The sequence below is a fragment of the Aquarana catesbeiana genome, linkage group LG02 (genome assembly GCF_042186555.1).
Source record: "Aquarana catesbeiana isolate 2022-GZ linkage group LG02, ASM4218655v1, whole genome shotgun sequence".
In the NCBI taxonomy this organism is placed as follows: Eukaryota; Metazoa; Chordata; class Amphibia; order Anura; family Ranidae; genus Aquarana; species Aquarana catesbeiana.
In genome coordinates, this window is record NC_133325.1 from 701149365 (window position 1) to 701173204 (window position 23840).

The following is a 23840-nucleotide window of genomic DNA, read 5'->3' on the forward strand; positions in this document are numbered from 1 at the left end:
CTGATGATTCTGCAGTAGTGGTGGGGTGTATAAGGGATGGGAAAAATACTGAGTAAAGGCTGTGGTGGAGAACTTTGTCACATGGTGTGAGGATAATCATCTGTATCTAAATGTGACAAAGAGAAAGGAGCTGGTTGTGGATTTGAAATGGAGGAAGGCACTGGTGACCCCTGTCTCCATCAGAGATGTGGATGTGGTAGAGAATTACAAATATATGGGGGTGCACATAGATAATAAGCTGGACTGCAGCAAGAACACGGAGGTGCTCTATAGGAAGGGCCAGAGCCGCCTCCATTTTTTAAGGAGGCTGCGTTTTTTTAACTTCTGCCAAACGATGCTGAAGATGTTTTATGAGTCTGTGGTGGCCAGTGCTCTCCTGTATGCAGTGGCATGCTTGGGAAGTAGGCTTAGGCTAGCCAAAACCAGCAGGCTCAACAAGTTGATTCACAAGGCCAGTGATGTTGTTGGATTGGAGTCTTTAACAACAGTGTTGGAGAGGAGAACGATGTTCAAGGTATGTTCAGTCTTGGACACCCCCCCGCCCCACCCACACACTCCACAATACGCTGGTCAGTCTGCAGAGTACAGTTAGTGACAGATTGTTACAACCACAATGCACCACAGAGCGACACAGGAAATAATGTTTCCTTGTGGCCATCATATTATATTCTTCTCTGTGCTGGATGTGAGGATTTTATGATCTAGATTTTTATGTAGTTTTTATAGTTTGTTGGTATTAGGTTAAATATGATTTTGGGTAATGTTAGAGAAAGTAGTGTACTATTTGTGGTAGTTTGATTTTCTGTTAGTTTTTCAATCTGTTTCAATCTTATTTATCCTATGTTGTATTTTAGTAGTGTGGATGGTTTATTAGAGTATAGTTTTAATTTAATTTAATTTGGTACTAATTGCTGTTCTTGTTAACCACTTGCTTACTGGGCACTTAAACCCCCCTCCTGTCCAGACCAATTTTCAGCTTTCAGCGCTGTCGCACTTTGAATGACAATTGCGCGGTCATACAACACGGTACCCAAATGGAATTTTTATCATTTTTTTCCCACAAATAGAGCTTTCTTTTGATGGTATTTGATCACCTCTACGGTTTTTATTTTTTGTTAAAAAAATTTTAAAAGACAGAATTTTTGAAAAAAAATTATATATTTTTTTATATTTTGTTATCAATTTTTGCAAACAGTTAATTTTTCTCCTTCGTTGATGTACGCTGATGGGGCGGCACTGATGGGCACCGATAGGTGGCAGTGATGGGCACTGATGGGTGGCAGTTATGGGCACTGATGGGTGGCAGTGTTGGGCACTGATTGGGCACTGACTGATGGCAGCACTGCTAGGTGGCACTAATAGGTGGCACTTGTGGGCATTGATAGGTGGCACTTGTGGGCTTTAATAGGTGGCACTTGTGGGTTTTAATAGGTGGCACTTGTGGGCACTGGCAGATGGCACTTGGAGGCACAAATGAGGCATCTGTGCCTCCTTCCTCTTCGGGACCGATGTCCCTTTGACATGAGCCGGTGATCGGCTTTTTTTTCCTCCTCACGCTGTCAGCGTGAGGAGAAAACGAAACCGATCACCGAGCTTTTGTTTACATCATGTGATCAGCTGTCATTGGCTGACAGCTGATCACATGGTAAGGGGCCGGGACCGGCCCCTTACTCGGATCTGTGATCATCCGAGTCTCTGTGACTCGGTGATCACAGCGCGCACACCGCGCGCCCTGCATAGGGGAGGACGTCATATGACGTCCTCCCGGAGATTGAGGTCCGCGCTGTAGCCGTCATTCGGCTATGGCCCGGACCTCAAGTGTAACTGTATCTTAATTATTTTCATTTTGGGATTAATTGAGGTATTCTGAATCTGAAATCTAAAACAACACAGAAAACCAAAAGTGCAGACAAATACCAAACAATTAAAAGCTCAAAAGGCTGGAACTGGGATCATGGTACAGTTAGGTCCATATATATTTTAACACAGGCACCATTTTCATACTTTTGGCTCTGTATGCCACCAGAATAAAATTAAAACAAAACAATCCAAACGAATTTGAAGTGCAGACTTTTAGCTTTAATTCAAGGGGTTGAACATAAATATCAAGTACAAATTTTAGGAACTGCAACCATTTTTATACACGGTCCCCCCATTTTCAGGGGCTCAAATGTAATTGGACAAATAAATATAATCATGAATAAAATTTTCATTTTAAATATTTTGGTGAGAATCCTTTACTGGCAATGACTGCCTGAAGTCTGGAATCCATGGACATTACCAAAGACTGGGTTTCCTCCTTTCTGATGCTTTGCCAGGCTCTAGCTGCAGCTGTCTTCAGTTGTTCTTTGTATGTGGATCTTTCTGTCTTTAGTTTTGCCTTCAGCAAGTGAAATGCATGCTCATTGGGTTAAGATCAGGTGACTGACTCAGCCATTGCAGAATATTCCACTTCTTTTCCTTCAAAAGCTCCTGGGTTGCTTTTGCAGTGTTTTGGATCATTGTCCATCTGTACTATGAAGCGCCGTCCAATCAACTTTGCTGCATTTAGCTGAATCTTGGCTCACAGTATATCTCTAAACACTGCAGAATTAATTTGGCTGCCTGTGTCTTCTGTCACATCATCAATAAACATCAATGACCCAGTGCCACTGGAAGCCATGAATGATCATGCCATCACACTGCCTCCACCATGTTTTACAGATAAGGTTGTGTGCTTTGGATTATAAGCCTTCTCCACACTTTTTTCTTCCAGTTATTCTGGTACAGATTACTCTTAGTATCATCCTTCAAAAAAATAATTTTCCAGAACTGGTCTGGCTTTTTTAGATGTTTTTTGGCAAAGTCTAATCTAGCTTTTCTATTCTTCAGGCTTATGAATGGTTTGCACCTTGTGGTGAACCTTCGCTTGTCTGGATGTTGTGAATTTTTCTTTTCTTACTATAGAGAGGATCCTGCGATCATCCACAACTGTTGTCTTCTGAGGACCTTCTGGCCTTTTTATGTTGCTGAGCTCACTGGTGCATTCTTCTTTTCTCAAAATGTACCAAACTGTTGATTTGGCCACTTCTAATGTTGCTGCTATCTCTCTGATGGATTTGTTTTGTTTTTGAAGCCTTACAATGGCCTGTTACACTTGCATTGACCGCCTCTTTTGAACGCATGATGTAGGTTCACAGCAATAGATTCCAAATGCAAATACCACACTAATGGCCCATACACACGATCCGAATATCATATGAAAACTGTCTGAGGAAGAATTGTACGATTTTCGGATCGTGTGTACACTACTTTCCACAGCCGATCATGACAGTTCATCCGATATTATTCTATCGGACATGCGCGAAAATTTTCCTCATACGATTCCAGACTGTACGATTTTTGTTTAGTCAGTATAGTTGACGTCCGAAAATACAATACAAATACATTACAACACATGACATCACTTCTGATTTTTTTTTTCTGTTGTATGATAATTTTCATGACTTTATTTAGCTATTCAATTTCTACTTGCGACTATTAAGCGACAAAGATCGTACGATCTGTCGTACGATATTCGGATCGTGTGTACGGGCCATAGGAATCATATCAAGACCTTTCACCTGCTTAATTGATTAAGAAATAACGAAGGAGTAGCCCACAGCTGGCCATAACACAGCTTTTGGTTCAATTGTCCAACTAATTTTGGTCCCTTGAAAAGGGGGGGGGGGGGGTGGTGGCTATTCTTAAGAGCTGTAATTCTGAAACCCTTCCTCCGATTTGGATGTACATACCCTCAAATTAAACCTGAGAGTGTGCACTTTTAGCCCATATCCATTATATAACTATAGCTTGAGTATGTTTTGGTAAATACCTGGAAAAATTATTGTGCCTGTGTCCATATATATATGGAACCTAACTGTATATTGAAATATACTGTATATGATGTAAGGCCTTAATAAACATGGTATGACTGAGATATAATTGTCATGTTATTACTAGCAGTTGTGTATGGGTTCCAGATTATGTAGAACAACTCCTGCTCCATGTAATATTCCACATATCAGTTGAACCCCTAGGATTAGGATTTGATTTATAATTCAGTTGTATTTATAGTAGCTCACAATGCACTCACTTGAAATGTAGGAATTGGGCCCTCTTAAATGTTTAGTCCTTTTGTTTTGCTTTTGCTTGCAGTTTATAGAAAACATATGCATTTGGGCAGTACTTACAAAAGTTATAAGCAAAAAATGTGAGCCTCCAGGTAGTTACTGATTTCATTTGTTGTTCTAAACAATCACAGTTTTTACTCTTCTCGAAAATATAATTGACATATTATTGGGGGTTTTTATACCTTCCTATATTCTCACTTGAGTCTCACTCAAGGGTCCAGTTAGATATAATGTTTTTGCACAATTTATGAAAATCAAAGAAAATTCTGTTGGCTTGTTTAAGTGAAATATAGGCTTTACTCTGCAAGCCTGTCATATTGAAATAAGTAAGATATGTTTATACTTCGTATAATAGGGCTATAGAGCCTGCAGTTTACTAAAGTAAATTGCTTACACAGAGTTGGAATTGTATGCAGGATAAATGTAAGTAGTACTTAAAAATTAAATAGAACTCTAGACAGCAGATACTGTATAAGACATACTGATGAATACAGATATGTATTCACTAAAAATATTGTTCTCTTTTTATTTTTTTTAAAGCTATTGTTAGTAGATCCCTCTACGGGGAACAGCCCTGTAAGTTAAAATTTTCTGTATGCAAATAAGCTGATTGTTACCTTGCTGTGAAAAAATGTGACCTGAGGGATGGTCTCATGAGATTAATGCTGGAGATTTTTTGTACAATTACCGAATGAGAACAAAAATGGGGTGAGATTTTACATGTACCTTGCATGCAATTATTTGTTTATTTTTTAAGCCTATTTTTTAAGCCTATTTGATATGTGTATATATTTATTTTTGTTCTCATTCGGTAATTTTTTTATATGGGATGGTACCTTTTGTAGGGTCATAATTGCCTCACATTCATCCCTCATACTCTTTTATCATCATATTTTTTGTACAGTTAGCAAGCTGGGGATTTGTTTTGACCCAGTGTTCATGATAAAGTGATAGTTCAGCTATAGAGGTGGATATGCCTGAGAAATCAGACAGGGGTTCCCAAAAGTGACTGCACAGAATTATAAAAACGGTTTTCAAATGTGCATTTAACCCTTATATTTAGCTATTTGCCTGTAATGCATATATTATTGCAGTCCTTTTCTGCAAGCAAAATGATAGTCATTTGAAAATAATATACTTCATGACATTAAAAGGTGACAATACTTCTGTGAAGAATAGTTCTAAGTGCCTGATTGTGCTTTGCCTAAGCTGGCCATACATTATGCAATTTTCTTGTACAATTTTCCTTTAGATTTACCAAAACTGTATAATAGGAGATCAAACTTAAACTCTATAAAAATTGTATGCAATCAGGCAGGCCCTTGCACTATATAGTTGCAGGTAAATCTAAAGGAAATAAAAACATTGTATAATGTATGGCCAGCTTTAATGACACTAGAACTATGCAGAAAAAAATGATGTTATAGTTTGGATATTCTCAAACTCTAAACGGTGCTAAAAAAAGATTGCAATCTAAACACTTGGTTGCAATATGTAAATTGTTTACCTGCAAGAACATTTATTATTCTGTTGTTTGCAGGATTCACACACTCCTGGCACAATAAGCGACATATACTTCCTTTATCACCTCCAAGGTGGACTATATATGTGAGCTTCTGCTATGGGGCTCAGTTAAGCCGGTACTAGCTATAGTAAATGTAAGGATGCATGTGTGACTGTGTTACTCTGATGTGTAGCACACTAAAACAGTGATGTAAAAGGCATTAAACAGCAATAGATCTTGAAGTTTATAAAAAAAATGCTTTTGAGGAGTAACCAGAGATATGCTCTTGTTTTGCTAGCTGTGCTTGATTCTGCTGTCACATCTGGTAGTCATGGATCAAAATTATTCATTTTGAGGGATGGCAAAAACCATGTTCAATGTGTGTTTTATGAAATTGTAAGTAACATTAATGCCTGCTGTTCTTTACTTTATTGAATGAGTTTTGTCTACTTGAAATAATATAAATGACCATATTGCATGGCTTTATCTCATAATGTGAATTAAAGGAAGAAGGTCTAGTGTAAAGGATAACACCTAGACTTTGTTCTAGTTTAAAAAAAGTCACTGGGGCACAACCTTTCAGGTTTAAACATTAGCAGTATACATTTCCTAAAGTAAACATTGGCAACATATGATGAAAAACCTAAACAAGAGGGAAAACTTCACATCAATTTTACCTGTATAAGTTGAGCTTGGCTCCATCCTTGTCACCTCTGAGCCAACCTACTAGTCCGTTAATGTTCTGGTTGGCCTCATTTACTAGAAAGAATTGATTGGATGGACAGAGTTAGCTTGGTTTATGCAAAAAGTTCAGTTTTTTCATGTAATGCTACATAAAATACATATCCCAGGCTCACTATTACATGAAGGAAAACTTTGGTTATAATTTTTTTATCATAATTTTTGTTTAAATTGCTCATTTTCATGTTAGGTTTACTTTATAAAACTGTCTGTTCTTTACAGACCAGAGATGCTGATTCACAATGGCCCAACCAGCGCGGCAGTGGTATTTATATTCTTCATATAATTTCCCACCACTGCTTTCATGAGCGTGTACTGGCCTCTTTAACCATTTCAGAACCGGAAGAATTTACCTCCTTCCTGACCAGAGCACTTTTTGCGATTCGGCACTGCCTCGCTTTAACTGACAATTGCGCGGTCGTGCGACGTGGCACCCAAACAAAATTGACATCCTTTTTTCCTTAATAGAGCTTCCTTTTGGTGGTATTTGATCACCTCTGCAGTTTTTATTTTTTGCGCTATAAACAAAAAAATAGCAAGAATTTTGAAAAAAACGCAATATTTTTTACTTTTTGCTATAACAAATATCCTCAAAAACTATTTAAATTTTTTTTTTTCCTCAGTTTAGGCCAATACGTATTCTTCTACATATTTTTGGTAAAAAAAAAATCGCAATAAACGTTTATTGATTGGTTTGCGCAAAAGTTATAGCGTCTACAAAATAGGGGAAAGTTTTATGGCATTTTTATTGATAATTTTTTTTTAAACTAGTAATGGTGGTGATCAGTGATTGTTATCGTGACTGCGACATTATGGTGGACACATCGGACAATTTTGACACGTTTTTGGGACCACTGGCATTAATACAGCGATCAATGCTAAAAAATTGCATTGATTACTGTAAAAATGTCAGTGGCAGTGAAGGGGTTAACCACTAGGTGGCAATGTAGGGGTTAAGTGTGTCCTAGGGAGTGATTCTAACTGTGGGGGGGGGCTGTGTGTGACACATCACTGATCACCGCTCCCGATTACAGGGAGAGCTGATCAGTGACAGTGTCACTAGGCAGAATGGGGAGATTAGCATCTCCCCGTTCTTCCTCACTGTGAGGCCATCGCGGGTATCCCCGCAGACATCGGGTCCACGGGACCCGCGATAATGGTCACGGAGCTCCCGGCGCTGTGCGCCGCCTCTTGAAGGGCAGTGTACAGGTATATTAATCTGCCTGTACGTGCCCTTCTGCCGCAGTATATCTGCGTGAGGCGGTCGGGAAGTGGTCAACAGAAAATAGTCGCTCTGCTGTCACACAAACGAGATCCTGTATCTGAAATCTGTAAGATCAGACATATTTGCAATGACAATAGTGAAGTGGGGTATGGAAGAATTTGCAAAAGTGCTTGTCCAATGCCCACCCTTACTCATTTGTATGCATACAGTGCATCTAATTTTCCTTTTTTGTTATAATTGGTGCTTTATAGTTATAATAACTGCTACTATTCTTTCTGTATTTGCCGTTTGTTACTTTATAGCTCCTATTAGAAAAATCTGGTTTCCACTTACAGTTTAAATGGGGAGAACAGGAGGGCGAATTACAAAAGTGAGGTGAAGTTGTTTGCTTGAAAAATCCACTTCACTTCACTTTAGTAAAAATCCACTTCACTTCACTTTAGTAAATCTGCCTTTTTTACCCAGGGCCCCATGAGAGGTCACTAGGGGGTTATGAAAAGTGACATGACAAAGCAGCGGCACTTTCGGGTCGGTTTGCAGGCGCTATTATTCGCGCAGTAGCGCCTGCAAACCGCCCCAGTGTGAAAGGGCCCTAAGTAACCACAGACACCAAAAATATTTTTACCTTGTCTCATTCTTCCCAATGATCACAATGTAAGGAAAATCTTTTTCCATTGACCACCAATTTAAGAGGTATTCTTTCTAGTACCATTCAAGTGACAGGGTATTCTTTCCACTGACCTCCAATGTAAGGGGTATCCACGATTCCACTCACCAGCAATAAAAGGGGCATGTTTCCTCCACATTTTCCACTAGCCACCAATGGGTTACTACAATTTTAGCAGCCTGCATTTCTTTTTTGTATACTAATATTTTTTGTTTCAAGATTAGTACTGAAAATAAGCCTATGATTAAAAAATAATCAGCCCCAACTAGGTAACCCACTGGGTATATTTTTGGTGCAGGGGTTCCCAAAAATTATTTCAAGGGTTCCTCCAGGGTGAAGAAGTTGAGAAAAGCTAAATGGAATTCTTATAAAAAGTAGTGAAAAAGAAATTAGTTCAGGAATAAAAGGAAAAATCTTGCGAGCCACAATAATCCAATGCTTAATGAAGAACCAACTTGAATTAAAATACCCAGCTGCAAACGCAGATCACGTATTCATGGCCGTGCACTAAATATAAATAAAAAATTGCACTGCGCTTAGGTGTGCTTCATATGTGTCCATTCACCATAGTGATACCATAAATAATAAAAAATATATACAAATACATATAAATAATGATTATATTATCTTTTAAAGTGTGATGAGCAAATACTCCAAATCTATAATGAGCCCTGCATATATAAATAAATATATAGATATATCAAAAAAGTGCAAAAAAATATCGTTCCATGAGATTAATCTATAATAAATAGAAAAAAACGTGCACTTTAAAAGATAATATAATCATTATTTATATGTATTTGTATATATTTTTTATTATTTATGGTATCACTATGGTGAATGGACACATATGAAGCACACCTAAGCGCAGCACAATTTTTTATTTATAAAAAGAAATTAGTGCTTGCAGCAAAGATGTATAGTAATTACCCAACATTCCATCTTATATACTACAGCTGTTTTAAAAGGTCAGTACTTGCATTTTAGTATTTTTTGCATTTTAGTATTTTGCATATACCGAAGAGTTACTCACTCCTCTTGGAGATTCTAGTGGTAGATGTCCCTTCCTCCTCTCTACTCCCCTCAGAGTCTTTGCCCCTTTGATTAATTCTCTATGATATGAAACAAAATACAAAGAGTGAGATCGGCTTGTATTGGTGATATCCGGTGAGCAGAACTAAGAACTCAAAAGAGTAGATCTCTGTCCCAACAGATTCTGATAAATGAAAGCCATTAGGCGCTTTATTTCATACTTACTGGTGTGAACCAGAAACATTTATATATTAAACTGACCATATAAAATTTTAAAATAGCAATAACATACTTTTAGCTTTTGTCTTCATTGGCGTTCTCAGAGCTGTAGGCAGGGGCGTAACTACCACCATAGCGACCCATGCGGGCGCTATGGGGCCCGCAGCCGAGTGGGGCCCAGTGAGGGTAAGAGCACCGCCGGCACAATCTCCCAGCCAGGGGAAGAGACAGGAAAGGAAGAGGCGAGCTGTCCGTATCAGCAGAGAGCTGAATTGCCCGATGTAAGAGCTTTCATTAGAACTTCCAGTTTTCCCGGGGCTCACATCACATAGCTCCACCTTTTGGCCCGGTGCCTTTGATAGACAGAACGCCGATCCAATGCGGGACAAGTGACGTCATCAAAGGCGTCGGGCCAAGAGGTGGGGCTATGTGACGATGAGCCCTGGGAAGACAGGAAATTCAAATGAAAGCTATTACAGCAGGCAATCCTGCTCTCTGCTGATCCGGGTGGCCTGCCTCTTCCTCTGCATAGGTGGGGCTGTATGGGGCACAGGCAGACCAGGCTGTATTGGGCACAGGTCACGCTGTATGGGGCACAGGTCACGCTGTATGGGGCACAGGTCACGCTGCATTGGGCACAGGTCACGCTGTATGTGGCACAGGTCACGCTGCATTGACACTAGGGCAGCTGTGGGGGGGGCTGTTTGCAGGGGGGCCCCATACAACATTTTGCTATGGGGCCCTGCTATTTCTAGTTACGCCCCTGGCTGTAGGCTTTGTAAGACTATAATATTTATTGTAATATTGTAGATGCTGCACTTGGATATAAACACATATAAACTATATAGTATGTTTAATAGCCTGAGTATGTTTTTGCTTAGGACCGGGATTTGCCAAGACTAATTAGAGGTCGAGTTCATAGAGCCATGGGGAACTATGATAAAGAAAGAAACCTGCTCAAGTGTGTTTCTGTGAGGCCTGCATCAGCAGCAGAGCAACAGACTTTTACAGAGTTTGTTACAGTTTCCAGTAATGAGATGGAGCAATACATTAGGACAATGAATAAAAAGTAGACTTCATTTGGATATGTTTAACCTGAATGTTAATGAAATATTTATGTTGAAAATAAAACTCTTTATTTTATCTGTAAAAAAAAAAAAAAATACATTTTACATTGGTATGTCTTATCACAAGAGCCAGATTAGTATAAATTGTATACCCTTTAGTAATGCTTTATTAACAGTGTAATTTCAGTTTTTGGAAAAATAAATATATGATGTTCAGTTATATGAGCTTAGCTATTCTTAAGTCTATATAATTATTTTACAGTATTTTTAATATATCTGTATTATCTCTATCATCATTTTTGTTTTTTTCTTTTCACATTCTTTATTTAAAGAAGAACCTCTTCTCCCACCTTTAGGTTGTTTTTTTTTTGCCCCTCTTACCTTGACCATTCAAAAAAACAAACACATGCCCAGTAGATCCCGCATTGTCTGTTGTAGAATGTTACTCTGCCACCGCACGCCAGATCCAGTGCCACAGGCTTCTAAACTAATGTCATTGGGAGGTCAGGTCTCTTCCAGATTCCTGCACTTGGAACCCTGATGAAGCCCCTATGCACATGCGCTGTGTGCTTGATATTGCCCAGTGCAGACAAAGTGCATCTGAGATTGTCCCGAAGCCTCCTAGGATGCATGTCAGGATAGATTCCTAGCAGGCTTCAGAAAGGGAAGGGGAAAGCCAGAAGCGCAGAGCATAAGACCCAAATGTCTTTTGTACAGGAAGACCTGTCCACATTTGGGGAGTGAAGGAAAGCACCAGCTGCCAGGGGAACAGGGAATTTTTTAACTACCCCGGTGTTCAACATTAAATTTCATTATTCCAGCTAATTACATATCAGCCCCACTCTTTTTTTTCTGTCCTTCTCGATTACATTTTTGTCAGAAGATAGACACAGTACTTGTTAGAAAGCAAAAAACTGTTCTCTTAACAGTGGTGGATTTGCTATTCACAATGTTGCCAGGCTCAAACAGAGGAAGGACAAACATTAGGGACGATCACTTCATGATGGTCAATTTTGTTTATGAGTTTCCTACAGCAAATCCATCATCATATAGACAACTACTGTTCTTTATGCTGAACTACGGCTTTCACTTGTTACTCCCTCAGGCTGCCAAAAATGTGACATTAGAAGCTAATCAAAATACAACTATGTGCCTATCTGTCACAGCTTTTATATACCCATTAGGCACGAACAGCCATAGTTTGACTCTCTTGCTACCTAGCTCTATAAAGAGGATGGACACATAATGCCTGGCATCTGGGATAGTTCTCTGTAGAACAAACTTCATGAGCAGAACTCACACATTACTGAAGGCTTGTGTCGATGGGCAAATAAAGATTGCTTTAAGGTGCATTTTGCTTTTATTTGAGATCAGTTGGAGACACTTCTGACAACATTTAGGGTCCATTGACAGGTCTATCTGACCTGCAGACAATCTACATTTGGCCTCCTTCTAAGCTGCATAAAACTTGTTTCAGCTGCTTTTGCATCCCAGTTGACTTGCAGGGGGTAGAGAAGCATTTCTGACACAAACAAAAGCCGATTGACACAGGCCCTAAGGCGAGAGAACAAAAGTTGGAACCCTAAACTTTTTTCACCTGGGTATCTACTTGTCATAAATGGAATTAAACTATTTCATAGATCATCAACTAAAAAATTGTTAATGCTTGAGATAGCCATATATGTTGCTGGTACAACATCTTCCATTATATTTTTGGCAAAAATAATTATCCTAATTGTACAGTACAGGACACAGACATTGATTCTTAGAACATGGCTTATATGACGCGGCCTAGCCCTGCTAGGATTGCTGCTCGGTTTATCCATACAACCCCACCCACTCCATGAGGCTCCAGTTTTTTTCTAGTGTCCTGCTGATTTTTTTTTATTATTTTTAGCCAGTTTTCCTTCTTCAATTGATACTTATTGCCTTATGGCTCACTAGAAGTTTATAGATCGATTAACCTCAATATCCATCTTGTGAACTGTACCCAAACCCCTGTAATGTTTGCTTTGGGTACTGGACCCTGCATTTGGCACTTACCTTGGTATGTAGTGCAACAAATGTGGTAACCACAGAGTACAATACAGGTACAGGGCTTTTGCATAAAACCCATGGTCTAAGGATCGATTTCTGTTTCCTGTATTGCACTCCAAGATATGGAATTTACAGGTATGTAAAAATTTATATTATATTAACCCCTTGGCCCTTTAAGGAGTTTCAGATGCCGGTTGGTGGGGTGGAGTTTATGATCATGTGGCCGTCGTGATTGGCCATTACAGCGGTCACTCAATCGGAAAGCTTTCCATTAGCATGCCAGTAACAATGCCGGGAGCTGTATTTACATTCTGGTACGCAGATATGCGTACTGTCGGTGCCAAGAGGTTAAATAAATTTAAACAAAAAATTTTAAATCTTTTGCATGAAAATCTCCTGGTGGTGGACATGTCCTTTTAAAGAAAAGCATGTAAATTTGTTTATATAAAACTACAGCAGCCAAACCAATCATGCCAAAAGGTGCATTAAACCTTTATAATAGCTGAAACACAAAGAACAAAGCTCTTAAAGGTCAGTTTGATTAAAAATTACTTTATTAGTGTGACAAAATCAATGAAAAATATATTTTAGTTAACCATTTTAAACATCATAATCTGAACATTTGAGTATAAATAAATGGTAAAGTAATAGACATTTTGTTTGAATGACACTAAAAAGGAACACGACTATAATTTTCTTTACAAATATCCACTGAACTGTTGCAAACAGACAAATACATAATCAAAACAGTATTATACAGAATGTACAGCATCTTGCAGTTAATAAACATCCCTGGTACATAACATTTTTGTTCTATTGATCTTTTAGTAAAGGCACAGGATGGTAAGGTGGCAACTTTCCCCTTCATCAATGTGAAGTTTTCTGTCTGTTTATCACAGTTGTCATAATCTTATTTCATATATATGTATAACAGCAAATCAAGAAAACAATGTATCAAGGACTCTTACATTCTTATAATAGATATTATAATTTATTGATAGTTTTTTTAATCAGCGTTGAAAATTTAGCCGTTTTGCCCCAAAAATTACAGTATATATATTTTTTTAACTTCCCATTCACCCCCTACTGTAAAAGTACCAAGTGGAAAATAATACCAATTTCTACATAGTCGGTTACAATAAAGGATAAGTGCACTTTCATAAAACAGCCCACATCCTAATGGTCTGCTGTACTCCTCATCAAACTCTGAAAACAACTACGGTACAAATCTCAGACAGCAATATTTACATTGTGTTCATGCATTTGGGTATCCTCTGAGATCATCACCAATGTGCCAGGCCAAGCCAAATGGCTTTGCGCATTGCATGTGGGACAGGCGTTATTTTCAAAGATGAGGCCTGGTGCATATGCACTGTTCTCAAGAGGGTACTGCGCAGGCTCGGCAAAGTCAAAATTATTTTTTTTACATCTGGTTTGTACTTGTGTTTCACAATTTGATGATAATGACAGGAATATATGGATTTGCGACCTTTAATAAAACTACACTAATCAATTGCTGGGGGGTTTCCACAAAATAACAACCCACAGTATTCAGGGAAGAGGGTGCTGTAATGGCAGAAATAACCTGTTGCCTGCTATAAAGGCATTCTATTAGACCTTTGTGAAAATGCTATGTAGGAGTGCAAGTCACTTGATGGGAGGATTGTTATACTGTGAATCCCCCATCCCCCTCCCTTCCCCAATAGATTGCTTAAAGGGGCAAGCAAACCAATTAAAACAGGAAAATAAAATCTGCAATTGTTAATTTTGTTAATAAAGGCATTTTGCATAATACTGTAACAAAGTCTGTTCAGGAAGCCAACACAGTCACATTTAAAGTAAACCTGTCACAAAACTGGGTAATTCAAACAGAACACGACACATAAAAAAAAAAAATAGGCAGATGTTACCTCAGTGAAGACTGCATGTCAAAATGATCAGCAGATTCAGGGTTATATGTACTTGTATGGAAATCTTGACTTTCCTGTAAGAGTCAAGCTTGGTCCTGCTTCTTCCACTTTAGTGTTCCTGTTGGTCTTTTATAGCGACGGGTGGCTTTACTAATCAACTGGGAGGTATGGGGCCAAGCAGTACTTTTAAAGCCCATCTCTGGATTGGAGAGACAACTTTTATCTGAAAACTGAAAACGGACCGCCCGCTGAAGAAGAGGATACTAGCTGCTGCCATACCAACGATATTCCTCTTCAAACAGCCAGCGTATAATGACGGCGGGCCGTCTGCAAGTGGTTAAGCCCAGAGCAGGCTCCATTGATCAGGAACAGTCCACTGTTGGACTGTGGGGGAGCACCGTTTTCCAGAGGAACAAAGGATCGGGTGAGCATAAACTTTTCCCTCACCCCTAGAGAAAAAGGACAGTTGACCTGTGCAGTGCAGGCACAGCCCCACATGCATGGCAAAACTTTTTTTAGCTCGGAGTTGAGCTTTAAAGAAAAAGATTGATATTTGCATAGAAATTGAGCTGCTTATATCACTGGAACTACTGATCTCTTTGACAGGTGACACCAAGGATAACTACTACATAAGCAATATTTCATCATATGCTTTGTTTGAATTGCCCAAGTTTGTAAAAGGTTTACTTTCATAAATAGTGTTATTTATTTAAATATATCAGTGTAAATGTCTAGCTTTGATAGTAATGTGAGGTAACACTTTTCAACACACCAGAAATATAGCACTTTACACACTTTGAATAATTAGTCATTAAAAATTAATAAATGATCTCCTTATAAAAAACGTACTTGTGATTAGACAGATCTAAATTATTCAGATCATATTCACAAAACATTTTATAATAGTCAACTAGACTAAAAAGATTCTTACTAAGCATGAATGTGTAATTATAGAAATAAAGTAAGGCTTAAAGGATAAGTATACTTTGCAACAGCCTGAACCTAACAGCCTCCCTAGCCTTGTACAGCGATGAGGTTAGTGGGTGACCCAGTGCAGAAACTGTGGCCTATGCTGGGCTAATCGGGGAGGTGCTTCTGTCCTGACTTTTTTTCCCATAGGCCCTAATTGAAAAGCTATCTATTTGCATGTCTGCAGGGTCATGGATGCTCGATAAGGACCTTTGGAGAAGAAGTAGCACCGCATGGCCCCACCATCTTTGAGGAGGACATGAGTGCCTCTTGGCCTGCTCATCTTGAGTACAATGGGGTATACATATTATGGGGATGAGGGGGGGGGGGGGTGTCTTAAAGTGATACTAAAGACTAGTTGTTTTTTTTTTTTGTTAAAAATAACAAACATGTTATACTTACATGCTTTGTGCATAGTTTTTGCACAGAGCAGCCCAAATCCTCTTCTTGGGTCCCTCTTTGGCGCTCCTGACCCCTTCCTCCTGTTGAGTGCCCCCACGGCAAGCAGCTTGCTATGGGGGCACCCTAGCTGAGCTGCAGCTCCATGTGTCCATTCAGACACAGAGTCACGGCCCGCCCCCGCCCCCTCTTCTTATTGGCTTACTGACTTTGACAGCAGCGGGAGCCAATGGCACTTCACTGCTGTCTCAGCCAATGAGGAGGGATAGTCCCGGACAGCCGAGCCTCTCGTGCAACCTCGTTGGATCGAGATGGGGCTCAGGTAAATATTAGGGGGGCTGCTGCACACAGAAGGTTTTTTTATCTTAATGCATAGAATTTACAACCATTTTAGGCTTATGTTTTTTGAAAGTATAGTTATCTTTTAGCAGAAATCAAAATAGTATTCTGTAAATAAAAACAACTGAAAGAAATTGCAGTGATGGTTTCACATGAGTACCAATCTCATAATGTCAGCTTTCAATGAGTTCTGAATGGCTGAATATGCAACTTTCACATATTTCAATCCAAACATCAGTTTATGCCACGAGTGAATAGGAAACATACAGCATCCTGGGAAGAAACAGGAAATTATTTTAGCAGGCTTTTCTATGGATCAACTATGCAGACTGCTGGAATATTAAGAAAAAACGTGTCAAAAACAAAACGAGACCAAATGAGGCAACCACATTCCTTTATTTCAATGGGAAAAACAGATTGGTTGCTGTGGGTAACTATTCCACTGTTGTTGCAGTTTGATGCAATGTTACTCTCAGTGCCTTTGGGTTGCAGACAGATTGAACACAACCACCACAGGCACAGCGGGTGCTGTCAACTCCTAAACCTTGGGGCTGGATGGGGCCTGAGCTGAGCTCCTTACACCCAGTAGTTTGGGGGGGGGGGTGTAGCATCATGAGAGGCTTAAGACAGTCTGGCATTGCACTTTGCCTATAGCAATGAATTTGCTGTACCAGGCAGCCAAATAGAACTTTGGGTGGCTATTTAAAAAGAAAAAAAAAAACGTAGGGATTGTTTGAAAACAACAAATCTGGCTTCCAACACAGAATTTGCAATTAATGTAAAATTTGTTTATTTAGGAGGTAGTAATATTTTTAATAACTAGCATAGAGTATAAAGGAAAGAGTAGGAAAACTAAGAAAATCACGGTCGTGTAACGAAACTTAATTCAAGGCTCATATTGTAATCATGCTTTAGGAAGACAATTAATGCAATATTCAATGTGGCCTAAATGTTACGCTGCACAGCTGTAAAGAAGTGCTATAATACCTTCTGTCCTTCCCTCTCTAGACAGATTTTTTTTTTAAATTTTTTTTTCAGTAGTAATAAAATACTATAAAATTGTAGGAATTGGGGTTGGAGATATGTGTTCTTTTGGTGCATATTTAGCGAAAAATGGCAAAAACACAGATAACATGACCCCAACGATGGCAAGCATGTAGCCCCATCCAATCTGACAGTCTCCTGCATAGTATATACTCGAGTTCTCACAGTATTTCTTCACAGTAGTGGCATTGAGGCCAAAGGGGTACACCAAAAGACCGGAGGCCATGATGAACACTGCAAGGGAACAGAAAAAAAAAATTAGGAAAATTAGTACATAGCACTCTCACACTACTGATTACAGACTGGGCATCAGTGTGACCAACCTTTAAGCATTCTTTTTTCACAATTTTATTCTGTCCCAAAATTAAAAATCACTGCCCCTTAATGCCACTTGATTATAGACATCACTGTGTCGAGATCACCATCTGACACAATAGTCCTAAAGTTATTGATTACCATAAACATAAAGACTAAAAGTGATTAGATTCGAATGGCAAAAAAGGTGCAGATACATCCCTTGTATAACCCCTCCCACTCCCAGGAAGCCTGAGTTTTGTAGCAAACAATAGGGAGATCATAAACAACAGAGGAGGGATCTGTGTTCGTATTGTATTCCACAAATAAAGATTTTACAGGTAGGTTCAAATTCCTATTTTCTTAATCAAACAGTACAAGGCAAAGTCCAACTAAGGGGTGGCAACACAGCAAACGAATGCTAACAGGCCCACGGAACAGTGAGTCAAGGTAGGGCTTGACAGAACTCAAAGAGGAGCTTGACACATCTTATGCCTGAAACTGGCATAAGATGAGGCCTGAAGATCCACCCGGTAAAACTTAACAAGCATAGTTACATAGTTAATGTGGTTTAAAAAAGTCCATCCAGTTCAACCATCAGAAAAAAAAACCACACACACATAGATAGAAAACACAATCCTATACCCACAGTTGAGCCAGAGGAAGGCAAAAAAAACCCAATAAATCATGATCCAATTTGCTCCAGTGAGGGGAAAAAAATTCATCCTCATCCTCCAAGAGGCAATCGGATATTCCCTAGATCAACTTTACCTATAAATATTAGTATTCAGGTATGTTATGTGCATTTAGGATAGAATCCAGGCCTTTAAAACAATCTACTGAGCTGGCTGGAACCAGCTTTTGAGGGAGCCTATTGCACATTTTCACAGCACTTACTGTGAAGAAACCTTTCTATAATTGCACATTAAATCTCTTTTCCTCCAGACATAAAAAGTCCCCCCTTGTCCTCGTTGATGACCTTAAAGTAAATAACTCTACACCAAGTTCACTATATGGACCACTTATGTACTGATACATGTGAACAGAAGACCAGGTGGCAGCTTTGCAAAGCTGAGAAACAGATGTCTGATGACACTAAGCGTTCTGGTAGAGTGTACCCTAGCAGGAAAGGGTGCAACCCTATGCTTTAGACCAGGGGTTTGACTAACTCAATAATACACACCATATGCCAAGGTGAGTGACTATGCATGAGCCGGTGCCCAAAGCAACACTACAGATGACCCCACATCTTCCAGGCCGGGACCAGGTACATTCCCCCAAGGCTTACTCGAATTGTCAACCTATCCAGAAAGCCACATTTGGCTATGGAACAGCTAGCAACTAATTTTGATAGAAAAACCTTGAGGAAAAAAAAAAATCAAAAGAGTCAGTGTCCAATTACCTGAAGAAATATTCTGTGGTTTAGACTAAAGATCCTACTGTATATCCTGTACTGTTCTAAATTGAATTTAGGGGAAGTAGTAAGCTCTGTGCAGGGTATGAGGTGAAATAAGGGAAGAGAGGGAATATGGTAAATAATTTGGTATGGCAGGGGTGCAGAGAATAAAATGCGGAAAGAAGAGAACAAGCAAAATAGCGGGGAAATGGGGTACAAGGGTAAAGTGAGAGGGTGGCAAAAATAATTTTTGGGGCCTGCTTATTTTTTTTAAATTCAAAGCATTTATCTTGCCACAATGTAAAAGTGGCACTTATTAGAACTTCATGAATTTGGCACACTACATTAATGAGGGGTTAACGCCATAAAAATGGCGCAGTAGCTTTTTTAAATTCCTATCAGAGAGCCACTGCAAAAAATAGTTAGTAAGAGCCTAGCTTTCCCTGGGGTCCTCAGCTACTATCAGGATTATATTTCTATAATCTACCCCTAAATGGCCCTTGAAACAAATGTAGCAGGTCACTTTCTCTTAGATTTGATGAAATGCCAACTGTCAGAAAAGAGTCTGCTATCTCTAGTAGAGGCAGAAACTCAAAGACGCTCAAAGGAGAAGTATAGCCAAAGATTTTTTCACCATACTTCTATGGATCACAGGAGTGTAGTTCGTTCTGCAATCCTGTGACCCGTTTTCAGCTGACAGTGGGCTAAAGCCCGCTGTCAGCTGATGCCACTTAGCCAGTCCAGGCTTGGGAAAGATCCTGACCAAATGGTCGGGATCCCTCAGAAGCCTGGACTGGCACCTGACTCAGCCTCTCAGTGATGCACTAGGAGCCTGAGCCAGCCCCTACCACCCCCTCCACAACCCAGCGCTCCAGTGAGCACTGGAGGGGAGAGCAGAGAGCCGCTGACTGACAGTCACGGCTCTCTGCTCAGAGCAGAGGGGGAGAACTGAGCGATCAGTGATGTTTGATTGCTCTGTTCTTACTACAGAGCCTCCAGGGGACAGATACAGTATTGGATCAATGCTGCATCCACCCCGGTGAGTATAAATGTTTGTTTTTTTTAAATTCCAAACTTCTCTTTTAAGTAGAAGATATCTAAAACCATTTGCAGGTTGTTAAAGGAATAGTACAGCAAAAGCTCATTTGGCTGTACTTCTCCTGTGGATCACAAGTGTGCAGATCATTTTGCACTCCTGTGACCTCTTTTCGGCAGACAGTGGGCTGAAGTCCCCTGTCGGCTGACATCACAGAGCCGATCCGGTCCAGGCTCAGGAAAGATTGTGACTAAATGGTCGGGATCCACCCACATGCCTGGGCCGGCACCCGGCTCAGCCTCTCAACAAGCCACTGAGAGCCTGAGCCGGCTGCTCTCCTCCCCTCCACAGCCACAGCAAATGTGGGGGGGGGGCAGGGCAGAGAGCCGGTGACTGACAGTCACCTTCTCTTTGCTCAGGGAGCACTGAGAAGTGGGTGGTCGCTCAGTTATCAGCTTTAGAGCCGGCGGGGTACAGATTCAGAATCAAACCGGTAAGTAGGATTAAAAAAAAATCCCATTCTTCTCTTTTAAAAAGATCACAATAAAGTTAGCTTCTTTGAAACTACTTTGTATCCATTTCTTGCTAATAAAATCTGTTTACACATAGAAACCACTCAGATTTCTATATCATTTTTAATTATACATACGAAAATTACTAAAAAAATACATCTGAATTATTTGTATTTATTAGCAACATAAATACATTTGTATTTGCATGTGCCAGTACATTATTGAAATTATATTAACTTTTTTTCCATGTTATTCAAACGATTAGGCATACTTTTCCACAAACGATAAAATGTAGTTTACATCCTAATTTTTACATCTGGTAAACTCTACAAAATTTTGATTCTGTCAGATTAAAATATTTGCAAGAAGTTAAACCACTAGAATAAATCAATAGGGGGCAGCAGAGTAATAAAATGAAATACCGCGTATCTCCTGATAAAGATTGAATTGCAGCTAGGTAAACTACACCCGATATGGAGCTATATGGGTGCTACCAATGCTTTCCGTTTGAAAAATGGAATATGTTTCTGATCTATCCTCTGAATCACAAGGGTCAGTATGACAACCAGGCAATTAGCATTTTAGAAGCAGAGGTAAAAACTAGAAGTCTCCATGTTTCCCTTTTGACAGGTTTCATTTAAATTATACCCATAAAAAAAATCTTGAATGTACAAAGTCAAGCATAATAAATAAATATATTAATTTGGAGAAAGTGGCTTTTTTGAGATATGTAAAGCCTCTGAATAGGAACCCACTGGCTGCATACAGGGCTCTGGCAGCCTTTTAACAGTAGTCAGCATGCATGTGCTGCCCAGTGAACTGATTGGCTGAGAAGCTAGCCACTGCAATGTTGCCTAAGGTGTTATAGCATCTTACACAAATACTCCCAATTATCTTCTATGGGTAATGTTTCAGTTATGGTAACCAAAGGGACATTGTATTAAACCCAAAACCAGAAATGTAACATATTAATAGGGATGGGCCGAAAACCCCCCCAGTTCAGTTTGCACCAGGACACCTCGAACAGGCAAAAAGTTCTAGTGAACATGCAAACCCTATTAAAGTCTATATCAGGGAAGAGATCAGAATCAACCCTGTCAGTATCGCAGTTTCCTTGCACGCATGCACGGCGAGACGGCACTACGGCGCACCTTCGGCCTAACAGAACGGGGCACGCGCATGCGCACACATAACGTAGCCCCTTGCTGGCCTATAAAAGCTGCTGTATTTCTCAAACAAATTGCTGGTTTATCTCTCAGCTTTTTGTGAACTTTTTCCTGTTTCCTCCCTATTGATTGCCTGTTGTGACCCGGATTGCCTTGACCTGCTCTGATCTTCTCCTGGACCTAACCTTTTGGATTGTTTTACGGACTCTGCTCATTATCCCTGGTGTTTGACCCTCAGCCTGTTCTCGGATTTGTCTCCAGTCTCCTGTGCTTGACCCTCAGCCTGTCTTGGACTCTAACTTCCTGCTCTTCCCGTTGGGTCCAGTACCTGTCAGCTCCTACACGGCTATCAAGTCCCTCGCTGACCTTCACGCAAGACCTGCCCTACCTGCTGGTAGCTTGTACCTCTTTGTGCAATTCACCCTCTGTAAAATAGTAAGACTCCATGGAGTACCTGATAGTATTGTCTCAGATAGAGGCGCCCAATTCACCTCCAAGTTTTGGAAAGAGCTCTGCAAGGCACTGGAAATTAAAGTTTGTCTCTCTTCCACATATCATCCCCAAAGCAATGGCCAGACTGAGAGGACAAACCAAACCTTGGAACAGTATCTCCGCTGCTTTTGTTCCGGCTCCCAGGACGATTGGTCTTCTCTCCTGCCCTTCACAGAATTCGCGTACAATAATTCCATACATAAAGCTACCAACCAAACACCTTTTTGGTCGAATTTTGGATTTCACCCCTCTTTTCTCCCTAATTCCATCCCTGAAATCTCAGTCCCTGCTGTTCAAGACCGAATAACCTCTATCCAAACTTTCAAAAGATTCAGGAGACTATGCAAAGAACTCAGGACAGTTACAGGAAGTACTATGACAAGGGAAGGAGGGGGAACCCAGTCTTAAAAGTAGGTGAGCACTGAGGAGGTTTGGCTATCTGCCACCAATCTCAGGTTACCTTGCCCTTCATGAAAGTTGGGCCCAAAATTCATAGGGCCCTTCAAGATTAAAAGAATGGTGAAACCTGTGGCCTTTGAGCTAAATTTACCCAGTTCCTACAGGATACACCCAGTATTCCATGCATCCTTGCTAAAACCAGTGATCCCCAGTCCCTTTCCAGGAAGAGAAGAACTGCCTCCTCCTCCAATCAGAAACCTCCACCACTAAGGGCCCTTTCACACTGGGGCGGTTTGCAGGCGCTATTGCTCTAATAATAGCGCCTGCAAACCGACCCGAAAGTGCCGCTGCTTTGATTCCAGTGTGAAAGCCCCAAGGGGCTTTCACACTGGAGCTGTGCGCTAGCAGGACGGGAAAAAAAGTCCTGCTAGCAGCATCTTCAGAGCGATGACGGAGTGTATACCACTCCTTCACCGCTCCAGCCCATTGAAATCAATGGGAAAGCGCAGCTATACCGCCGGCAAAGCGCCTCTGCAGAGGCGCTTTGCTGTGGTTTTTAACCCTTTCTCAGCCGCTAGCGGGGGGTAAAACGGCCGAAATCCGACGGTAAAGTGGCGCTTACAATAGCGGCGCTTTACCGCCGCCGCTGCCCCCGTGTGAAAGGGCCCTAATCCTAAAATGGTAACAAAGTAGACAAATTACAGACTCACACCACGCGTACACCCCCCATACACACAAACTTCCTAGGGTAGCCGGCTACCAGTTAAGATAAAAAAATCAGATGGCCATAATTAACAGCTGTAAAACATAAAGTGCCAAGAAAGTTTTTGAATTATCCTCAGTTTAGGTAGCGGTCTCTATTCAAAAATAGTAAATGTCTGTCCTGCCAGTGTGCGGTGAGGAGAAGCGGGATACACTGATGAGAGGAGCAGCTGAGAGTATATTCAAATTAAGTCTCTGTAAAGTAGATGAAATATATAAATGGGTAAATGTAGTAGTATTACCTGTGGTAAACTATCCCAGAAGTTTCCAAGGATAGGAATGATTCCACCAGTTGTTCCAAAATAATACCATGTTTTCAGGCCAAAAGAGTCCAGCTAAAGCCGTAGGCAGTCTTCACCGAGCCAAGCACACTCTGCTCTGTACACGCTTCCAGCAGACATGCCAGGCACATCAGCCATTCGGCGCTGGGAGCGGAGCTCGTGTGATTAGGCTCAAGGCGGAAGCTTGCCTCACAGTGG

At 40.4% G+C, this 23840-nt stretch overlaps 2 protein-coding genes across 2 annotated transcripts in view; one reads left to right on the forward strand and one right to left on the reverse strand.

Moving 5' to 3' along the window:
- Positions 1 to 10717, forward strand: part of SPATA22 (spermatogenesis associated 22) — a 39887-nt gene extending 29170 nt beyond the window's left edge. The window contains exons 6-7 of the mRNA XM_073614369.1: positions 5954 to 6051; positions 10421 to 10717. Coding sequence (XP_073470470.1) covers positions 5954 to 6051; positions 10421 to 10612 — 290 coding nt within the window. The 3' untranslated portion in view covers positions 10613 to 10717. The remainder of the gene's footprint in view (positions 1 to 5953; positions 6052 to 10420) is intronic.
- A 2462-nt stretch (positions 10718 to 13179) lies between these two features.
- Positions 13180 to 23840, reverse strand: part of LOC141129115 (LHFPL tetraspan subfamily member 7 protein-like) — a 299057-nt gene continuing 288396 nt past the window's right edge. The window contains exon 3 of the mRNA XM_073616919.1: positions 13180 to 17538. Coding sequence (XP_073473020.1) covers positions 17312 to 17538 — 227 coding nt within the window. The 3' untranslated portion in view covers positions 13180 to 17311. The remainder of the gene's footprint in view (positions 17539 to 23840) is intronic.